This window comes from Labeo rohita, chromosome 16, assembly GCF_022985175.1.
Source record: "Labeo rohita strain BAU-BD-2019 chromosome 16, IGBB_LRoh.1.0, whole genome shotgun sequence".
In the NCBI taxonomy this organism is placed as follows: Eukaryota; Metazoa; Chordata; class Actinopteri; order Cypriniformes; family Cyprinidae; genus Labeo; species Labeo rohita.
Window position 1 is genome coordinate 23,292,713 of NC_066884.1, and position 19,957 is coordinate 23,312,669.

The 19,957-nt window shown below is 34.4% G+C and overlaps 1 protein-coding gene across 1 annotated transcript; it reads left to right on the forward strand.

Annotated features, from left to right (window-relative positions):
- Positions 1 to 192: 192 nt before the first annotated feature.
- Positions 193 to 19,445, forward strand: cacng6b (calcium channel, voltage-dependent, gamma subunit 6b). Its single transcript, XM_051132006.1, has 5 exons — positions 193 to 1,878; positions 7,151 to 7,925; positions 12,543 to 12,617; positions 15,587 to 15,724; positions 18,230 to 19,445. Exons 2-5 carry the CDS (start codon positions 7,568 to 7,570, stop codon positions 18,451 to 18,453), a joined length of 795 nt encoding a protein of 264 aa, XP_050987963.1. The 5' UTR covers positions 193 to 1,878; positions 7,151 to 7,567; the 3' UTR covers positions 18,454 to 19,445.
- The last annotated feature ends 512 nt before the right edge of the window (positions 19,446 to 19,957 follow it).

Below are 19,957 nucleotides of genomic sequence, written 5' to 3' on the forward strand. Positions count from 1 at the left end.
TTTTTTATTTAAAATAACTGTTTTCTATTTATATGTATTTAAAAATGTAATTTATTTCTGTGATTTCAAAGCTGAATTTTTAGCGTCATTACTCCAGTTACTTCAGAAGTCATTCTAATGTTCTGATTTGCTGCTTAAAAAGCATTAATGCTAAAAATAGCTGAGTAGATTTTTTTTTTTTTTTTTTTTTTTTTTTTGATAAATAAAAAAGTTCAGAAGAACAGCAATCTAAAATAGAAATATTTTGTAATGTGAGTATCTTTATCACTTTTGATCAGTTTAAAGGATCCTTACTAAATAGTGTTAATTGATATAAAATCCCCCCCCAAAAAAAAACAAGCAAACAAAGCGTTTTATTTCAGATAAATGCTGATCTTTGGTCTTTCTGTTCATCAAAGAATCGTGAAAAGATGTACTTAACTGTTTTAAATATTAATGAGGATAATTATAATAATAATAAATGTTTCTTAAACAACAAATCAGCATATTAGAATGACTTATGAAGGATCATGTGACACTTTAGACTGGAGTAATGATGCTGAAAATGTAGCTTTGATCACAGGAATAAATTACATATTAAAATATGTTCAAATATAAAATAGGTATTTTAAATAGTAAAAATTTTGTTTTTGCTGTACTTTAGATCAATGCAGGCTTGGTGAGCACAAAAGACAAACATTAATAATCTTACTGTTCAAAAACATTTGACTGGTAGTGTACTTTCATTATTTTTATTGCGTAAAAAACAAAATGTCTGAAAATGAGTTCCAAACTGGCCAGTACTTTATAGTGCCAGGAAAATGTTTATGTACCTTGCCACAAAAGAAAGATTAGTTTTAATTTTTAGCACTGTATTTTCTAAAAGCTTTACATTTTTAATTAGAAATGTTTTCTATATACAATTTTTATTTGATTTTTTTTTTCCACTTGTAAATTAATCTGCTAAAATTACACACTTTTGCTGGAAAACAAAGGCATATGGTGCAAAAAGTTTTCAGTTTTTGCAAATTTGACACCACCTCATCTATGTTAGCCAACTAGATAACACTATCATGTTGGCAAATCAGCAGTTTGTAACAATGTACAATGTGATGATCATGGTGTCAAGTCTTTGGAAGCTGTAAATGCATTTAGCTAGTAAATGAAATCTTGATGCTTATATATTTTCTTTGTTTTTTGAAAGTTTATTGAAATAGTTGGAGAGACGAATTCTGATCATAAAGACAACAAATGTTTTCTATTGATTAATGGGTGTATGAGGTGTTTTATGAATGCACATGTTCTATTGGTAATTAGTGATCATTCTTTTTTGGCTTTATTATTTTCACCCACTTAGAGTGTCCCAATATTATATATTTTAGCCAGCTCTCTAACCTCACACCCCTATTTGATTCATTGCCATCTATAACTTTCTAAGCTGCTCTATCAGCTGCTTTCTCTCGCCTTATAAACAGTCCTCTCTCTCTTTTCTGGCTTTGCAACTGTAACTCCCACGCTCTTAATGTCATTAACAGGTGCTTGTCCAAAATAGAACCCTTGCCCATACACACACACACACCCACATACAAACATCCGTGGATCAGCTGACATACACTCGACTTTGTTTCCCCACAGACGTACGAAACTCACACTGACATACACTGAAAACTGTAAAATCTGTCTATGCGCAGATAAATACCCTTGCTTGAATTATCTACTTGGCGATTAAGCTGTCATACATTCGTACTGTCATACAGCTTGATTTTATGAGCCCCAGTCCCATTTTTCTCCACCCTCGTCTCTCTTTTTCTCTCTCGCTCTCTTTACGTCCCTCCTTCTCCTGCTCTCTCAGCTGAGTTTCATGTATCTAGTCATCAGATCTGCACTCACACAGAACAGGTCAGGATTTGATTGCTCTCACTGTTGCTAAAGCTTGATGGTTTTTCAGTGCACTTGCTGCACACATACATACTGTCATAGTTTCATAAAATCAGTGACACAAGCCTTAAATTAATTATTTTATAATTAGTATAAGTTTAATAGTTTAATGTTGTGCAGCTTAGAAAAGTATGTAAAACAGCATAATAATGCATTTGATAACTTTGCAATCTACAAAATTAGAATCTTGAATGCATGGATGTGGATATTATAAGTATAAATGTAATGTCTGTGTATTACTATGGGTGTGCTTGACTTTATATATTAACTATCATTTTAATATATTTATTCATAACTTTGCATTTTTATTGCATTAGATAACTTAAACGTGTCTTGATTTGTTAGACGTTGTTTGCATGTCTTGCTATATGATATGCTACAAGCGTTTCGGCAGTTGCGTGGGTCTGGATTTAATTTATTATGCTGAGAAATGTTTATACATTGTTTATGGATACAGTATCATAGACACAATTTGCAAATGTTGGGCTGAAGCCCAGTTGCTTTAAAATGATAATTGGTTTTGTCCATTCTGACTGCCAAAACTGTCTCTTAACTGAGATGTGAGCTTAGGGTGCAGACATTTTCCTTTTGAGGCAAAAGCATATTATAGAAGCGTGATTGTTTTGAAGAAAGTTTTTGACAGAGTTGGGGTAATATAAAGAGCTGCGATGGAGGTGGAGATGATCTTGGTGGGTTAATTATAGCTTGTGTGTTACATTTCCAGGTCATGTTTAGTGTTTTGACAGTCTGTTATATCTCAAATGACTGTAACGTATAGAACATAATACAACTCTGAAATCTTTACTGAATCTAGTCTAGTCTTTACTAATCTTTATCTAGTTTTGTATCTGCAGAACAGTGTGTAGTCACACTGCAAATTTTCTTGATCTGTATTTTTTTCTTGTGTATTGACTTAAAGTTCAATGTATGGAATTAAGTTGATTTTTCAATATTTTTTGTATATATATATTTACACTGTGGTTCAAAAGTTTGGGATCAGTAAGATTTTTAATGTTTTTTTTAATGTGGTCATATGCTCATTAAGGCTGAATTTATTTGCTTAAAAATATAGAAAAACTAGCATTGTGAAATATTATTGCAATTTCTAATTGGTTTAATATATAAATACACTTTAAAGTATAATTTTCATCAGCCATTACTCCAGTCTTCGATGTCACATGATCCTTCAGAAATCATTCTAGTATGCTGATTTATTATCAGTGTTGAAACTGTTGTGTTGCATAATATATATTTTTTGGATCCTGTGCTACTTTTTTCTTTAATGTATAAAAAGGTTAAAAAAAAACAGCATTTATTCAGAATGTAAGTTGTTTCTAACAATGTAATCTTTGCCATCACTTTATATGCATTCAACACATCTTTGATAAATAAAAGTATTAATTTCTTAAAAAAAAAAAGTAATATAATAGTAGTATATTGTAACACACATTTTCTATTTTGAATAAAGTTCTTTTAAATTTTTTATTCATCAAGAAATCCTGGAAAAGTTATCACAGGTACCAAAAAATAGTAAGCATCGTAATTGTTTTCTGCATTGATAATAAAAATCAGTATGTTGGAATGATTTCTGAAAGATCATGTGACGCTGAAGACCGGAGTAATGATGCTGAAACTTTAGCTTTGCATCACAGGAAAAAATGGTTTTTGATAGCATATTAAAAGAGAAAACTGTTATTTTAAATATTTTACATTTTCTGTAAAAAAAAAAAAAAAAAAATGCTGCCTTGATGAGTATAAGAAACATATTAAAAACAACAAAACAAAATGTTAAAAATCATACTGATCCCAAACATATATATATATATATATATATATGAATATTTAGAGTTAATTTGAAAAAAAAAAAAAGTCCATGTTTACACATTTCCATAAATCATGTTTTTATTGTGTTGATTAGCTGTATTTTTTGTGTTATTATTTATTCAAAACAGCTTAACTGCAGTTTGATCAATATTACTTGGAATGCAGAAGCATGATTTTTGAAAAGTTACCTGTTTTTTGCATATATATATGAGGAGTTCAGATGCAAAACCAGCTATACCAGATAATGATACTAAGTGAAGGCTCCTGACACATAGTATACATCCATCAAATACTTTCACTTCAAACTTGCAGCCTCAGCCCAATCAGAAGTACCAGTATTTACATAGAAACCTATACAAAGTAGCCAGAAAGAAATGATAATTTTAAAGAAACTCTTCATATCATCCATCTATCTATCTATCTATCTATCTATATATATATATATATATATATATATATATATATATATATATATATATATATGCCTTAAAAGTTAAAGAAAAAAATTATATATATAATTAAAATGTATATTTAATAATAAACATGTAAAATTCTTTTAATTACAATTTTATTTATTATTTGTTTTTTTCTATATCTTTCATTACAAATATAGAGATAATTTTCGCTAATTGCCATGGCATGTTTATGAGTGTATCATGCTATGATTTTGGCTCTGGGCCACATTTTCCAGCATTGTTGTCTTTTTATTCCTCCTGTGTGGGTGATTGGCCTCAATGAGCCTTGTCTTGTAGTCCTTCCTCTCTGTATGGGTACAGTGATAACGCCTGTCACACATGAATTAACACCTTGTGCTCCACCTGGCTCTTCTTTTCGCCTCCATTCTCGAACAACCTTGTGTTTCATCCCTCGGTCTGTTTAGTCCACGTTAAACTCTTCCTGCTCTCGCATCTTTTTTTAGCGTAGCAGGACACGGCACACCTTGAAACTCTCTGTCCATAGATCTAATAGTTCTCTGTACACGTAATGCTCGGGTATTTATGAGGCCTTAAAATGGCACAGATCAAACAGGCTGCGCTAAAGTGGGCCGAGTTATGCGGGTATGTGTTGATATCTTGGAGTAGCATCTGGCATAGCTGATTCTTAGACAATGTGACCTAATAGTGACCTGTATTAACCTTACTGCCTGTTGTTTACTCAACACAGACAAAGATATAGTGTTTTCAAGGTGTTAAAGGGATAGTTCACCCAAAAATTTAAATTCTGTCATTATGTCACCTGTACGAATTTCTTTCTTCTGCTGAAAAAGACCTTTGGAAGAATGTTGGTAACAAAAGAGTTGCTGGTCTCTATTGAGTTTCATAGTATTTTTTCCATGCTATAGAAGTCAGTGGGGACCAATAACTGTTTGGTCAAATGACTGTGAGTAAATGATGACAGAGTTTTCATTTTGGGTGAACTAATTCCTTTAAGACTGTTTTCTGTGCCACTAATAACTGTATTAATTATGACCATAAAGAACGAAAAAAAAAAAAACTTGTATTATAAAAAAAAGACTTGCTGATATGGTTTTAAATAGTAATTAGGGGTTCAAGTGTGCTGAAACCCTATTGTAATTGTTAGAATGATCAAGGTTCAGCAGTCTCCATGTAAAACTGATTGGGTAGACCAAACCTTAAGCTGTAGAGAGAAACTTAAAGGGATGGTAGTACTCACACCACCTACAACCTCACCAAGTCTCGCCCCAATCGGCCTGACGGGGGTGCTACAGCAATCAAAAGTACTACTTTTGTGAGCTGGTCCTTGTTTTTTTCACCTGATCGGAATGGAATCAAACCAATGCAGGAAGATTCTTTGGAGACTGAAAACAGTTATTTAAAAAAAAAAAAGAACTTTCATCTCTCTGTTGCAAAGGGACGGCAAAACATTTGAAAGCAGCAGGGCCGCTACTAAAACGGCTGTAACTTTTGAACGGAATGAGATATCTTTGCCAAACTCACAATGTGTATGTAAGAGCTGAATCTGAGGTCACATGAAAAAAGTCATGGAGCTTGGCCACTTGGTGGCGCTATAAGAGGGAAAACCCCCCATAAAAACGGCCATAACTACACAAAAGTTTGTCTTATTGACATGAAAATTGGTACATGCTGTCTTGGTCCAAAGTGCCACAAGTGGCTATTGGGACATTTGCATATCGCAAAAAACGTTGCCGACATATGCTGGTGAAATTTGAGCACCTATTTGACAAGGTTAATGGAGGTTGATCGGAACGAAACTCTGTGGGCCTGTTTGAATCACGGCCCTAAACGTCTGTGAGAAATTTGAAAGACTGCATTTTTCAATGACGTAAACGGTTGCATATTGCATGTTTTTTCGTACATATACACAACGTTAATATCATACGATAGACCTATTCATTCTGAACAACTTTGCCTCTAGAACCACTGCTGTCAATCAAATCATTTGTTAAATTATTAAGATAATGTAAAAAAACCTATCTTTGCAAACTAGTCCTAGGTTTTTCACTCAATCTGGAAAACAAACCACGGCAGTACAATTTTCTGGACTCTCACAATTCTCTGGACTCTCTAGGTCAAAAATGTTGAAATTTACGCTATGGGAATCTGTACAGGCGTTTAGAAAAGGGGCCTGTCCAAATATACCCGAAAGCCTATAAAGCCTAAACGAAAACTCAAAACTTCACAAAACCCGGTGAGCACAAGCAAGTTTTAGGGAGATCGGACCACAGCTAGCACCTTAACAGTTGACCTCAAATTGCAGATAATGTACATATGTTCACGCATACACCAGGTCTTCCCATCCCATCACCTCATACTGAACAACTTTGCCTCTAGGACCACTGGTGTCATTCAAATTGTTCTTTATGTATATGACATTATTTTAAAAAAACTACTATTGCAAACTCCTCCAATCCGAACATAGATGACGCTATAACAGTCATTAATGGTAATAAACTTCATATTTCTATGATAAATTATATGCAGATGCCAAAAATAATCTTTTTAACCATTGATTTATCTGGTTACAGCCTTTGTTTAACACAGTGTCTTTTTCCTTATCTGCTTAAATGCCTTAAGCGCTTGAACCCGATATTCGCTGCTTGCAGCTATATTTTTAATTGTAATTTAATTATCTTTATTAATCTTTTAAAAAATTTCAATTCTAATTTTACTTCTAAATGAAAAGATTGTTTTTTTAGGCTTGAACATGAACATGAAATTACTATAAAAGAATATTTTTGAATTAACATTGAAAATTTATATTTATAATTTAATATTAATAATTAAAAATGTATAAGTGCCTATTTTTATATAGTGCCTATTTAAAATCTATTGTAAATCTCTAATAGATTTATCCTTCAGTTTTTCTACCCTTTTCTATGTACTATGTGTTTTGAATACTAGTCTTTTTTCTCTCTTTTTTTCTGCAGGTTCATCAAACGGAGGAATGCATCATCTTTTCACGGCTCTTTAAGGCCTCAATCCGATGTCTCTCATCAAGTCGTTCTTTTCATCTACTCGTTATTCCTGTCTAGTTTGTTATCAAACCTTCTCGCATTTGTAGACGTCAGTTAATTCCCACTCTACGCTCTTCAGAAATGACCCCCTGTCACTTGAATTTCTTGCGAGCTGGATTCCTTTTAAATCACAGGACATTGTAATTCACTATCATTTCCTGTTCCTTTTTGAGCGTTCTAATAATACACTTCCCTTCGTTCTTTTTATCTATCCGTGTGCCTAACACCAGACTAATCTCTCTAGTCTCCTTTTTTTTGCTTTAGTCTTTTCCGTCCCCTTTCTTTGCTTCTGGGAGTTTTCACCGCTCATCTCCAAGCATTGTGGCTGCCATGTGGTCCAACTTTTTTTTGCAGCAGGATGAGGATGGGAGAGTGGGTGCGGCGGCTTTGGGTGGAGTCGGCAGTAAGAGCGGGCGTTCAGGTAAACGAGCGAGGCCCCCTCGAATGAGCGACAGCCAGGAGGGAAAGATCAAGCTGGCATTTTTCGTCGCCCTGATAGGCGTCACTCTGACGGTGCTTGGCATGGGTACAGAGTTCTGGGTGGAGCTATCCCAGCCAAAACACTTCAGGAACAACCAGACGTGTGAGATGGCACATTATGGCCTTTGGAAATCATGCGTTCGCACGCTATGGGTGTCGGATATTGACCCAGAGAGAGAGAGCTGTGGACCTGCAGAACTGCCTGGAGGTGAGAGTACACACACACACACCCACTGTCTATATTCAGAACAGAATACTACCATACTTATCTCACTGTTTCTGCAGATTTTATGTGTGTTTAACATTTGAATGACCTGCTGTATACTCTATCCCACAATGCAATGTGCTCAAATTATAATATGTGACCCTGGACCACAAAACCAGTCATAAGTAGCACGGGTACATATTTGTAGCAATATCCAACAACACGTTTTATGGTGTATGGGATCAAAATGATCGATTTTTCTTTTATGTCAAAAAAATATTTAGGATATTAAGTAAAGATCATATTTCATGAAGCTATTTTGTACATTTTCTACCACAAATATATCAAAACTTAATTGTTGATTAGTAATATGCATTGCTAAGAGTTTAATTTTGACTATTTGAAAGGTGATTTTCTCAAAATTTTGATTTTTTTGCACTCTCAGATTCCAGATTTTCAAATAGTTATATCTCAGCCAAATATTGTCCTATCCTAACAAACCATACATCAATGAAAAGCTTTATGGACAGTTGACCTTTATGACTAATTTTGTGGTCCAGGGTCACATATGTGCTATGAATTTTAATATTTGTTTGTTGACTTGACTTGATATAGTTAAGTCTGTTAGGCTCAGCAATGTAAAAATACAGCAAAAATGATCGCAGTTTAAAATAACTTTTTTCTTTTGACCTTATCCATCAGAAATCATTCTAATATGCTGATTTGGTTCTCACTTACTATTAATTACTACTACTAAAAGATGAATTAAGCAGCACAACTGTTTTTAACATTTGAAATATTTGTTGAACAGCAAATCAGCATATTAGAATGGTTTCTGAAGGATCATGTGACACTGAAGACTGGAGTAATCACAAGCTTTGCATTGCAAGAATAAATTTCATACACATTTCATACATTTTTTTTTTTTTTATCATTTATAAAAAAAAACTTTTTTATATTCTGTTTTTTTTTTTTTAACATGAAATAAATATAGCCTCGGTGAGCAGCATAAGAAGCATATTTAAAAAAAAAAATTGACAAGTAATATATAAACACAATCCCTTTTTTGGATAATATATAATTATTATTAACTGTTAATATAAAAATGTGATTTAAAATGCAAAAATGTTTTATTTCCAAGATATGATAAATGTACACTGCCAGTCAAAAGTTTTTGAACAGTAAGATTTTTGATGTTTTTTTTAAAAGAATTCTCTTCCGCTCACCAAGCCTGCATTTATTTGATCCAAAATATAGCAAAATCAGTAATACTGTGAAATATTTTTACTATTTAAAATAACTGCTTTCTATTTGAATATATTTTAAAAAGTAATTTTTTCCTGTGATCAAAGCTACATTTTCAGCATCACTACTTCAGTCTTCAGTGTCACATGATCCTTCAGAAATCATTCCGATATGCTGATTTGCTGTTCTTTTTGGGAAAAAAATTACTGAAATGAGCAATTTTATTGAGCAAGGATGCTTTAAATTCAAAAGTGATGATAAAGGCATTTATAATGTTACAAAAGATTTCTATTTCAGATAAATGCTGTTCTTCTGAACTTTCTATTAATCAAAGAAATCTGAAAAAAATCTACTCAGCTGTTTTCAACATAATAATAAATGTTTTTTGAGCAGCAAATCAGAATATTTCTGAAGGATCATGTGACTGGAGTAATGATGCTAAAAATTCATCTTTGAAATCAGGAATACATTACATTTTAATATATATTCAAATAGAAAACAGTTATTTTAAATAGAAAATATTTTAAAATTGTACTGTTTTTGCTGTACTTTGGATCAAATAAATGCAGGCTTGGTGAGCAGAAGAGACTGTTCAAAAACCTTTGACTGGTAGTGTGCACTGCTTGATAAATTAAACACAGCATATCATGGATAATAATGTAGCAAAATGCTGTTGCATTTCTTGTTGCATAATGCATTGTTTCACATACTATTTTTAAAAACTTGCACAGCGTAGTATTCAGTAGGCAGTATGATAGTTTTCTATTCTGAACATAGTCACCACATTACACACCTTACCTGACCAGTGTGTTGCTTGTTTGGCTCCTGGGGAAACTGAAGGCTGAAATCATGAGATAAAAAAAAAGGAATGATAACAAAATAACAAGATTTACTAAATAAATAAACAAAAAAATGATTGTTGTTACACACTAATAGTTTTAGGCTTCAACCATTTAATATATTATTATTATTATTATTTTTTTATCATTTATTGTTGGAAACGTGAGCACATTATACAGCATATGTATATGTATGTATCTAGGTTAACAGGAGGAGCAGATCATGCATAATCATTTTTAAAGACACAAAGCAGCATTCAATGCTCATACAGTCAAACCGTGATGTTATTAATGACTGTTGACTTTTCGAGACACAGTAATAGCTGCTTATTTTACCATGTTCTAGTTTGTGATATTCGTCTCACCTCTCATATAACAACACGCACGAACAGAGAGCCAAGGAGTTTCATTTGCCACAGTTTGTAAGCCCCAGAGGACTGTGATGATGTCTCTTGTAACAGTGCCACTGGTCCGACTGCCAGCTCTCTTAAGGAACAGTTCCACTCTCTACTTGAACCTGTCATAACAGATCATTACACGACGCCCCTTTAGCTGAGACTGCGGAACAGCAAGTTTTTGGCCAATTTTTTTTTACTGGCAAAATGGAAAAGATTTAGCCAATTCAGATAAAAGGCAGCTAGCTTGGTTTCTGCAACAAACATATTACTAAAAATAAAATTTCTTAAAGGGATAGTTCACCAAAAAATTCTGTCATTACTTACTCACCCTCAAACCATTTCATTTTTTGATGAAATCCGAGAGCTGCATAGACAGCAATGCAACTGACATGTTCAAGGTCCAGAAAGGTAGAAAGAACATTGTTAAAATAGTCCATGTGACATCAGTGCTTCAACACGGGAGAGAAATTGTTGAGTGAAGTTATTTTGGTTTTCTTTCTGCACAAAAAGTATTCTTTATAACATTACAGTTGAACGACTGATGTCGTATGGACTATTTTAATGATGTCCTTACGACCTTTTCAGGTCTTGAATGTGTCAGTTGTGTTGCTGTCTATGCAGGGCCAGAAAGCTCTCGGATTTCATTAAAAATGTCTTAATTTGTGTTCCGAAGATGAACGAAGGTCTTACACGTTTGGAATAATTTTCATTTTTGGGTGAACTATCCCTTTAATAGTCTGATGCTGAAACCCTGTCATTATATAGAGATGCCTTGATTTCATTCTCAGTTATGGCTTCCATGATGCATTTTTAAGTGATCTGTTCAATATTACATTACCAGCTCTATGCTAATCATATCTAGTGCAGCTCACAGCAGTGACCTTATTTGACTGTGCATGTGTGCACGAGTCTATGTGATATGTGTATTTAAATTAATTAGGTAATTTAGGTAATTTAGTATAATTATATATATATATATATATATATATATATATATATTAGTGTTTTTAGGTTTATGTAAATGTATAAAATATTGAAATTATATTTCATTTGTCTAATTATAAAACATGAAATTAAAAACAAACAAACAAAAAGAAACAATAAGCATATTTAATCATGCCCTTTGACCAAAAGTGACATTTAACTTATTTTAACTTGACAGTGTCTCAAAATTATAATTTCATGGTGAGATATGCTAGAAAACACCACAAGACACAACAAAATGTCCATAAACATTACTGTAACATATGTATAAAGCGTATGTATATATAAAAAACAACAAAGACTGGCAATACAAGAATGTGTTCTGTGTGACCCTGAATCAGCTTTGAACAAATTGACAAATTATGGATTGCTGTGGACCGTAGGTTAGTGATTGGTTTATGCTCACTGATGTGCAAATAAAACAAACAAAATATGTTGAATTCAAAAATGTATGTCTAGTTAAACAATCAGCTTTGAATAATGTGTTTGAATTCTCTACAGCAAATATTGGAATTGCAATTATTTGTAACAAAATGAATTGATTAATCAAAATATAATCATTGATAGAAAATACAAAAGAAAATGTTTATATATTTGTATGAATGTTTTTTATCAGTTAGGAGCTTGTAATATGACTATAAAAATTTGTAGTGAACACAGATTGTTTTCAATTAGGGGAAATTCTGGAAAAAAAGACTGTGTGGTGGGTCACAGATATAGCAGAAAGGTCAGTCATATATGAATAAACTGCGATCTGACTGCTGCCCGGTTGCAAGTCTAAATATAGAGAACATGAGTGAAAAATCTGGAAATATAAGAAGACAACATATGAGCTGCAGAGGACAAGAGAGAGTGAATGTGGATTTTGTGTTGTATATATTAACCTGAGTGTGTTCTGCCCTTCATCCTCTCTTTCCATCTGCCTCGCTCTTGTTCCCTCCCTCTCCATCTGCCTCACTCTCCCTGTCTCTCTTGTTCTTTCAGTGCCATATGTGAGAGGGCTGCTCTGTGTCCTCGGCACATTAATACACAATGACCCTCACATGGCTTATAGCAGACAGCTCAAGTGCCTTTTTCTGTTTTTCTGACTGATCTTTATTCTTCACCTTCACTGTCTCATTCTTCTCTCTCCCTGTCTCATTTTTCGCCCTCAGAATCGAACTGCACATTCTTTAAATTATACACCTCTGGAGAGAATGCGGTCATATTTAAGAAAACAACAGAAAAAAGTAAGTTCTTCCTGTATACTCTGCCCTCTTTTCTCTCTGTGCTCTCGTCTATTCATTCTCGCTCTTTCCACGCTGTTTCTCTCATTGAAAATCAGTCATGTGTTTCTGTCTCCTCCCCCTGCTCCGTGTCTCTCCATCTCTCCACATCCCATACTGTATACATGGACAAGAATGCATCATACTTGAGCTCTCTTTCTTGTTCAAATCTGCATGAATACCTCATCAAAATATATGCCCAAAAGCATCTGGATGTCCCTTCTTACAGCTTTGGCTGTTTAAAGGTACATTCTTAAAAATAAAGGTTCTTTATCGCCACCAATGTTTGTGTGAAGAACACTGAACATCTGTAGAACCATTCAAATGCAGAAAAAGGTTCTATACAGTCGAGTGTATACACTTTTAAAAAAAGCTTTCAATAGGAAGTTTTTGCAGTGATGCAATAAAAGAACTATTTTTGGTTCCCCAAAGAACCTTTTAGTAACCAGTTCTAAAAAGAACCATTTTCTTAGTATGAAAACATAGGAATAATCTAAAGATGACCTTTTGTGCAACTGGAAAGGTTTCATGGATGTTAAAGGTTCTTTATGGGAACCTATCAATGCCAATAAAGAACCTTTATTTTAAAGAGTGTAGTTCACCCCCCCCCAAAAAACTGTCATCATTACTCACCATGTTGGTATAAAACTCTATGACTTTCCCCCTGTGGAACCCAAAAGAAGACATTTTAAAGAATATACAGGTAATTTCTTTTGTCCTCTGAATTCATATGCCAGTTTTGTGTAAAAAACAGACTGAAATGTGTTATTTTTCACTAAAAATCTTAACATTATAAAACAGATCTAGATCAGTTCAATTCATTATAATTCACACTAGTATTGTGAACTGGATCAACAGATTCATTAAAAAGATCTGACTCAAAAGAGCAAGAAATGTCAAGATTTTTAGTGAATAATGACTTAAAGGGTTAGTTCACCCAAAAATGAAAATTAGCCCATTATTTACTCACCCTCCAGGCATCTTAGGTGTGTATGACTTCCTTCTTTTAGATGAATGCAACTGGAGTTATATTAAAAATTATGCTGGCACTTCCAAGCTTTAGAATGGCATAGACATAGAATGGCGTAGCTGTTTCTCTTCATCAGTCCAAAAAAAGTCTGATAAAGTGCACCCATCCATAATAAAAAGTGCCTCACACAGCTCCGGGGGATGATTAAAAGTCACCTGTAGTAAATCAATGCGTTTTTGTAAGAAAAATACCCATATTTAAAACGTAATAATCACTTTAATCTAGCTTGCACCAACTGGGCATACACGGAAGCCGCTCCGGATGGATGATGTAGGCTTTGGCGTTATGCATGTGCCGCTCGGAAGTGATGAATGCGAACGTGCAGTGGATGGACCAAAACAACAGCCACGAATTAGTACAAAACGAGGATTTGTAATGAACATGTCAATATAGGCTAAGAGGAGACTGGTTTTCTTTTGCTAAAGTAAGAAAACTTTGCTTCCTTTGCTCCTGTGAACAAACGTTGGTTTTTGTGAGACTCACTAGTTTCCTTGTACGACCAGTTGGCCTAAGCTAGATTAAAGTGATTATTCTATTTTTAATATGGATATTTTTCTTACATAAACGCATCGATTTGCTACAGAAGGCCTTTATTCACCCCCCGGAGCGATGTGAGGCACTTTTTATTATGGATGGATGCCCTTTATTGGACTTAATTTGGACTGTTGAAGAGAAACACCCTCCCATGCCATTATAAAGCTTGGAAGTGCCAGGATAATTTTTAATATAACATTAATTGCATTCGTCTAAGTGAAGCAAGTCTCTCATACACCTAGGATGCCTAGAGGGTGAGTAAATAATGGGCTAATTTTCATTTTTGGGTGAATTAACCCTTTAAATTTCATCCTGTTGCTCACATGAAGCTCATTTCTTAGACTACCTGATCTCATGATGAAAACGTACCTGTGGGAACATTTTCACAATATGCGAAATACGTACCAATAAGTACATATCACTGCAGTTTCCAACAAAAATGTCCACTAGACGCGGTAAAACAGCAAGCACTTGTAATCGTTTTCATACACAGTTATGATTACAACTCCATATGTTTTGCTTTCTGGCTGTTACAAGCTTGCTCGGTAGCTCAGCCGGCACAGAATTGGACTTGGGATGTGGAATCCTTGGGATGTAAGAGCTGAAATATGAGAGATCAAAAACAAGTTTGTGTTTTTACGTCACATTTGCTTTTGTTCATACTATCATGTAGTGCAGATGGTATGTTATTTTAAAACATCACACAGCATTAGAGTTATAACACCACTCAACGGACATTTCAAGTCAGAACTGCAGTGACGCGTACAAAACCAACATCACATAAAACGTACCATATGTACGTTCATCTATTCCAGGGGAAAAAAAAACAAACACTCTTTTAGCACCAACATTTCTGTTGGAAACTGCAGTGATATGTACTTATTGGTACATATTTCACGCTTCGCGAAAACTTTCCCACAGGTACGTTTTCATCATGAAACCAGATTGGTCTTAGAATATAGCATACTTTTTATTATACCAGCTGAGCTAATAGTGTTTCTGGTAGACCATAATGCTAGCCACATAAAAATGATTTACTGCCTAAACTCTAGATTGAACCTCATTGAACACCTTTGGGATCAACTGGAATGTTGAATGTGTGCCAGATCCCATTGGCCAAAATTGGTCCCTGACCTCACTAATGCTCTTTTGTCTGAATGGGAGCAAATCCCTTCAGCCATGTTGCAGTATCCAGTGAAAAGCCTTCCCAGAAGAGTGCAGGGCCATTAATGCCAATGGTTTAGAAATTAAACGCTCAACAAACACAGCAGGGTTTAGTTGTCCACATATGTTTGCCTATGTTGTTTAATGATGGAGAATTATACATTAGAACAAATATGACTCATTGCTTGCTTTGTTTCTCTCTTAGGTTTGCATATAGCAGGTGCAATGTTGGCTTTGTTGAGTTTGTTTCTGATGATCATGGGCTCTGTGTGTATCACTATGTCTCTCAGTAAGAGTGTGCCCTTCTTCCTCAAGCCTGCTACCATCTGCTTCGTCTTCTCAGGTACCTTTTAAACACCTCACAACTGCATTCGGTGACTTTAAAAAACATGGCAGCACCATGCAGTAAATTTCAAGTAGTTATGGAGGGGGCGTCCTGGGGATTGGCAGTGGTCAAGCGCACTGTGTCCCATTGCTGAGATTGTGAGGTTAAACCTCAACCTTCTCAATGTCAGGCATTTGAAGAAATACAGCTGGCTGCGTTTCAATGTCACTTCACCGCTCGGTGTAACCCCTCATATTTATTGAGAGTTTGAAGTATACAGTATACAGTATACAGTATAATAAGAAAATATTGCAGAAACTTAAGTCCCTGATATACTCACAGTGGAGTTCTTTTCATTATTCACTTATCGTAAACTGAAATTGCGAATTGAAAATACACCTAGTGGAAACATGTCAATTTAGCGACAACCCATATATGGCAAAAAAGTTTTTATGCTCGAATGAGGTGGCTTTTCAGGCAGTTCAAAAAAGGAATATTTCGCAAAACTGCAATGGAAATTTTTTTTTCTTATTTACAGGTCACATGTGCGAACGTAAAAAGTCAGTGTACTATAACCTCCAAGAAACACTTCATACGCTGCCGCTCTTATTATAAGAGGCTTTCCTTGCCATTAATGCTTAGACAGTTTACACTGTACATGTCTGGGGCGCGTTACGGGTCTGACACGTCCACTGGAGCTGATCGTGGCCACTCTAGTCAATGCTTGTGTTTATACCAGCCATGCCACCACATGTTTTAAAACCGTTCCAGAAGTTGCTCTCCACACTGCTTCTGTAAAGACAAGAGGCTAGTGCAGTGGCTGCGATATACATAACCCTACCAAAATCTAGTGCCATGACTTTTTGCGCTTTGGTCGCATGACACTGGTTAATGGAAACGCAGTCATTTCGCACTACTTTTTTATCTGCATTTATAAAATATCGCTAAAGTTTTGCTCAAATCTGTAATGGAAATGCAGCTAGTGGTGAGAAAGCAGCAGTTAAGAAAGCGTCTGATGTTAACAATGTGGATATGTTTGCACCAGCTCTGCAATTCGGCACTGCAGTTCAGTCATGTCACATTTATTTTAGTGTTGTCAAATCGATTAATCGCGATTAATCGCATCCCAAACAGAAGTTTGTGTTTGCACACTTATACACACTTATGTGTATATAATCAAGAAATGTATGTAATATATATATATATATATATATATATAATACAGATTATATATATGAACGTATATATTTAAATATTTAATATATTAAATATATATATATATATATATATATATATATATATATATATATATGCTTGTCTACTTACTGTATATATACAAATAAATATACACACCCACACATATATTATGTAAACACAAACTTCTATTTTAAATCCGATTAATCGCGATTAATCAATTTGAGAGTTCATTATTATACTTTGAAAAACAGTGTCAGTGTCGCTTCCTATTACAAGCTCTACTATAAAGCTGCTTTTCAGTGTGTTTATGTTTTCATTTACATCTGACCTCAACGCAAGTGAACTTTTAATGAGTCAGTCAAAGAGAATCATGAAAAAGATTGTTCTGAATCATTATTAAAGTGATTCCTTTACAGAGCCCCTAGTAATTTTTGGAAATTAACTACAACTTGACTTATATCAGTTTGTTGTTTAAAAAAAAAAAAATTAAATATGTATATTAACAACAGAGTTCTGTTGGAATCAATTAATAATGGAATTCCAAGAAAACTTTTAAATATTGTAAACAAAAATGTTATTGCACTACAAAAACAATTTTTTTGGCTCAATCAATCAGTCAATAAATACATAAAATAATGCAACATTAATCTTGAGTTATGACAACTTCTAATGAAATTATTTTCATTGTTTCAACTAATTGATTTGGGGCTATTTCAGTTCAACTACAGTATCCAGAAACGTTTTTTAAATGTCAAACATAATACGTGTTGCCCAATCCAATTTTTAGTCATCAAGAAAATTTCATTGTTACTACAAGTTGCGAACAGAAACAAACTGAAATTTCCAAGAAGGCTCATTATTAAGTTGATGTAATAACATTATTTTGTCAACATATTTTTGCAATTTTAAATGCAAAATTTAATTAGTAAATTAAAATTCTTTAAGTTGCAACTATGCAAGTTGTTGCAGATGGTCTCCTGAATTTCTTTTTAGTTGTTGTTCAGCATACAAGGTCCATGAAGCTTTTATTTAAAGAGGCACAAATATTCTTTTAAAATGCAGTGATATTTTTGAGACAAAAATACAACCAGGATCACTAGAGTGACATTATCAAATGGGAACTAATTTACATTAAATGTAACTATATAACTTAAACTTTACAAGCTAACGTACGAAGCTACTGTAAAGCACTTCTGACAAAATCTTTGAGCAGTTTTGTACTTTATCAACTACAGATGTAATTTGGCTCTTGAATGTTTCATGTTAAATCCAAATAGGTGAACCGTTCCTTTAAATAACGTGACCTTTCATCTCCACTTTCCTCAGGTATCCTGGTCCTCTTGTCCATCATAGTTTTCCACCAGTCTGTACTGGCGTTATTGGCAAGCGATCACAGTATCCCTCTCCATCACGAGTTGTCCTGGTCAGTGGCATGTCTTGGCTCGGCTGGGGCCATTCTCATTTTTGGAGGGCTTATGTTCCTGTTGCTTTCCCTCCCATACAACCCTCTGGAGAAATGTTTTCGTCAGCAGACCAGTAGTGATGCCTAGCTGTCAGGGGGACTGCCTGTGAGTTAAGTAGCACAAGATCTTTTATAGTCTTATGCTGCTTGCGGAGATTATCAGATGTTGTAAAGGACTCTCAAAAGCTAATGTTTATAATGTTTTGCAACAACTGGCATTAGTTTGCTTATCAATAAGATTAGACCTTAACACTCATACACCGACTCTGAAATCTGAACTGATATTTCTATGATGGTTATGTACATAAAATCAGTGACCAACAGATCTGTTTACTGTCTTTAAAGGCTTCATTTACACAACGTGCTGTGCTATTATGCGTTGTCCCTGTATTTGCATTTGTATAAGAAACCTTGTTTGATTACTAGGCATATAAAACTTTTATCAGGTATCTGTGGGTAGAAAGTGTAAATTATTATTTTATTTTATGTTTTTGAAAAATAAGCCATCCTTTAAATGCTAAAGGCCCATTCACACCAAGAAAGATAACTATATTAGTGTCATATAACATTCTGTTTATTATAAGAGCACACTGCAGTTTTTTCATCTGCCTCTTTAAATGCTTGAGCTTTTTAAAGTTGAGTGGATTTTGATTGGCTGTCAGTGCTTTTATCATTCATCAACTAGAAATAAAATCATTCTGAAAATGATTCCAGCAATATTGTTTCTCTGTGGCATTATCATTATAGCTATGGTGCAGTTAGGATGATTATTAAAACTTCAGGCTATTTTTACTATTATAGTTATCGTCCTTGGTGCAAACAGGCTTTCAGAACAGGGCTGAGTAAAAAAAAAAAAATATATAGATTTCTCGATTTTAATCGATTCTCATTTTTACAAAACGATTCTTAAATCCCAAAAATCGATTAGTCAACCTGTTTTCAGTTAACGGAAAGTTGAAGGGAACATTGTAGTGATAAATGTAGTGTCAATAAATCGCAAAGAGCTCAGATTTCAAATTTTCTGCATGTTATTACAGTATTAAAACAATAAATGCCATTTTGGCACTGTTTAATGTGGAGTGACAGATCGCTGGAGCAATTCAAGAGAAGCGGCGACATGAACCGATCATCTCCTCCACTTTAACAAGTTTCAGCATGGAACAAACATCTGAAGGCATGTTGAAAGAAAGAGTACAACTTACAGAAATCCGTATCCTGTCTCATATAATGGCCCATTCAGTGTTTCAACCGCGGAAAGACGTCAATATAGCAGCTTGTAAACAATACCCTGGTGAAAAAACCAGCATATGCTGGTAGGTATGTTTTGATACTGGGATGCTGGTTAGGTAGGTTTTGATGCTGGTTTAAGCTGGTCCTTAGCTGGTTTATGCTGGTCCTTTGCTGGTTCATGCTAGTCCTTGACCAGCAACATGACCAGCAAAAACCAGCAAAGGACCAGCTTAAACCAGCTAAGGACCAGCATAAACCAGCATCGGACCAGCTTAAACCAGCATCAAAACCTACCTAACCAGCATTCCAGCATCAAAACATAACTACCAGCATATGCTGGTTTTTTCACCAGGGTAACGTCA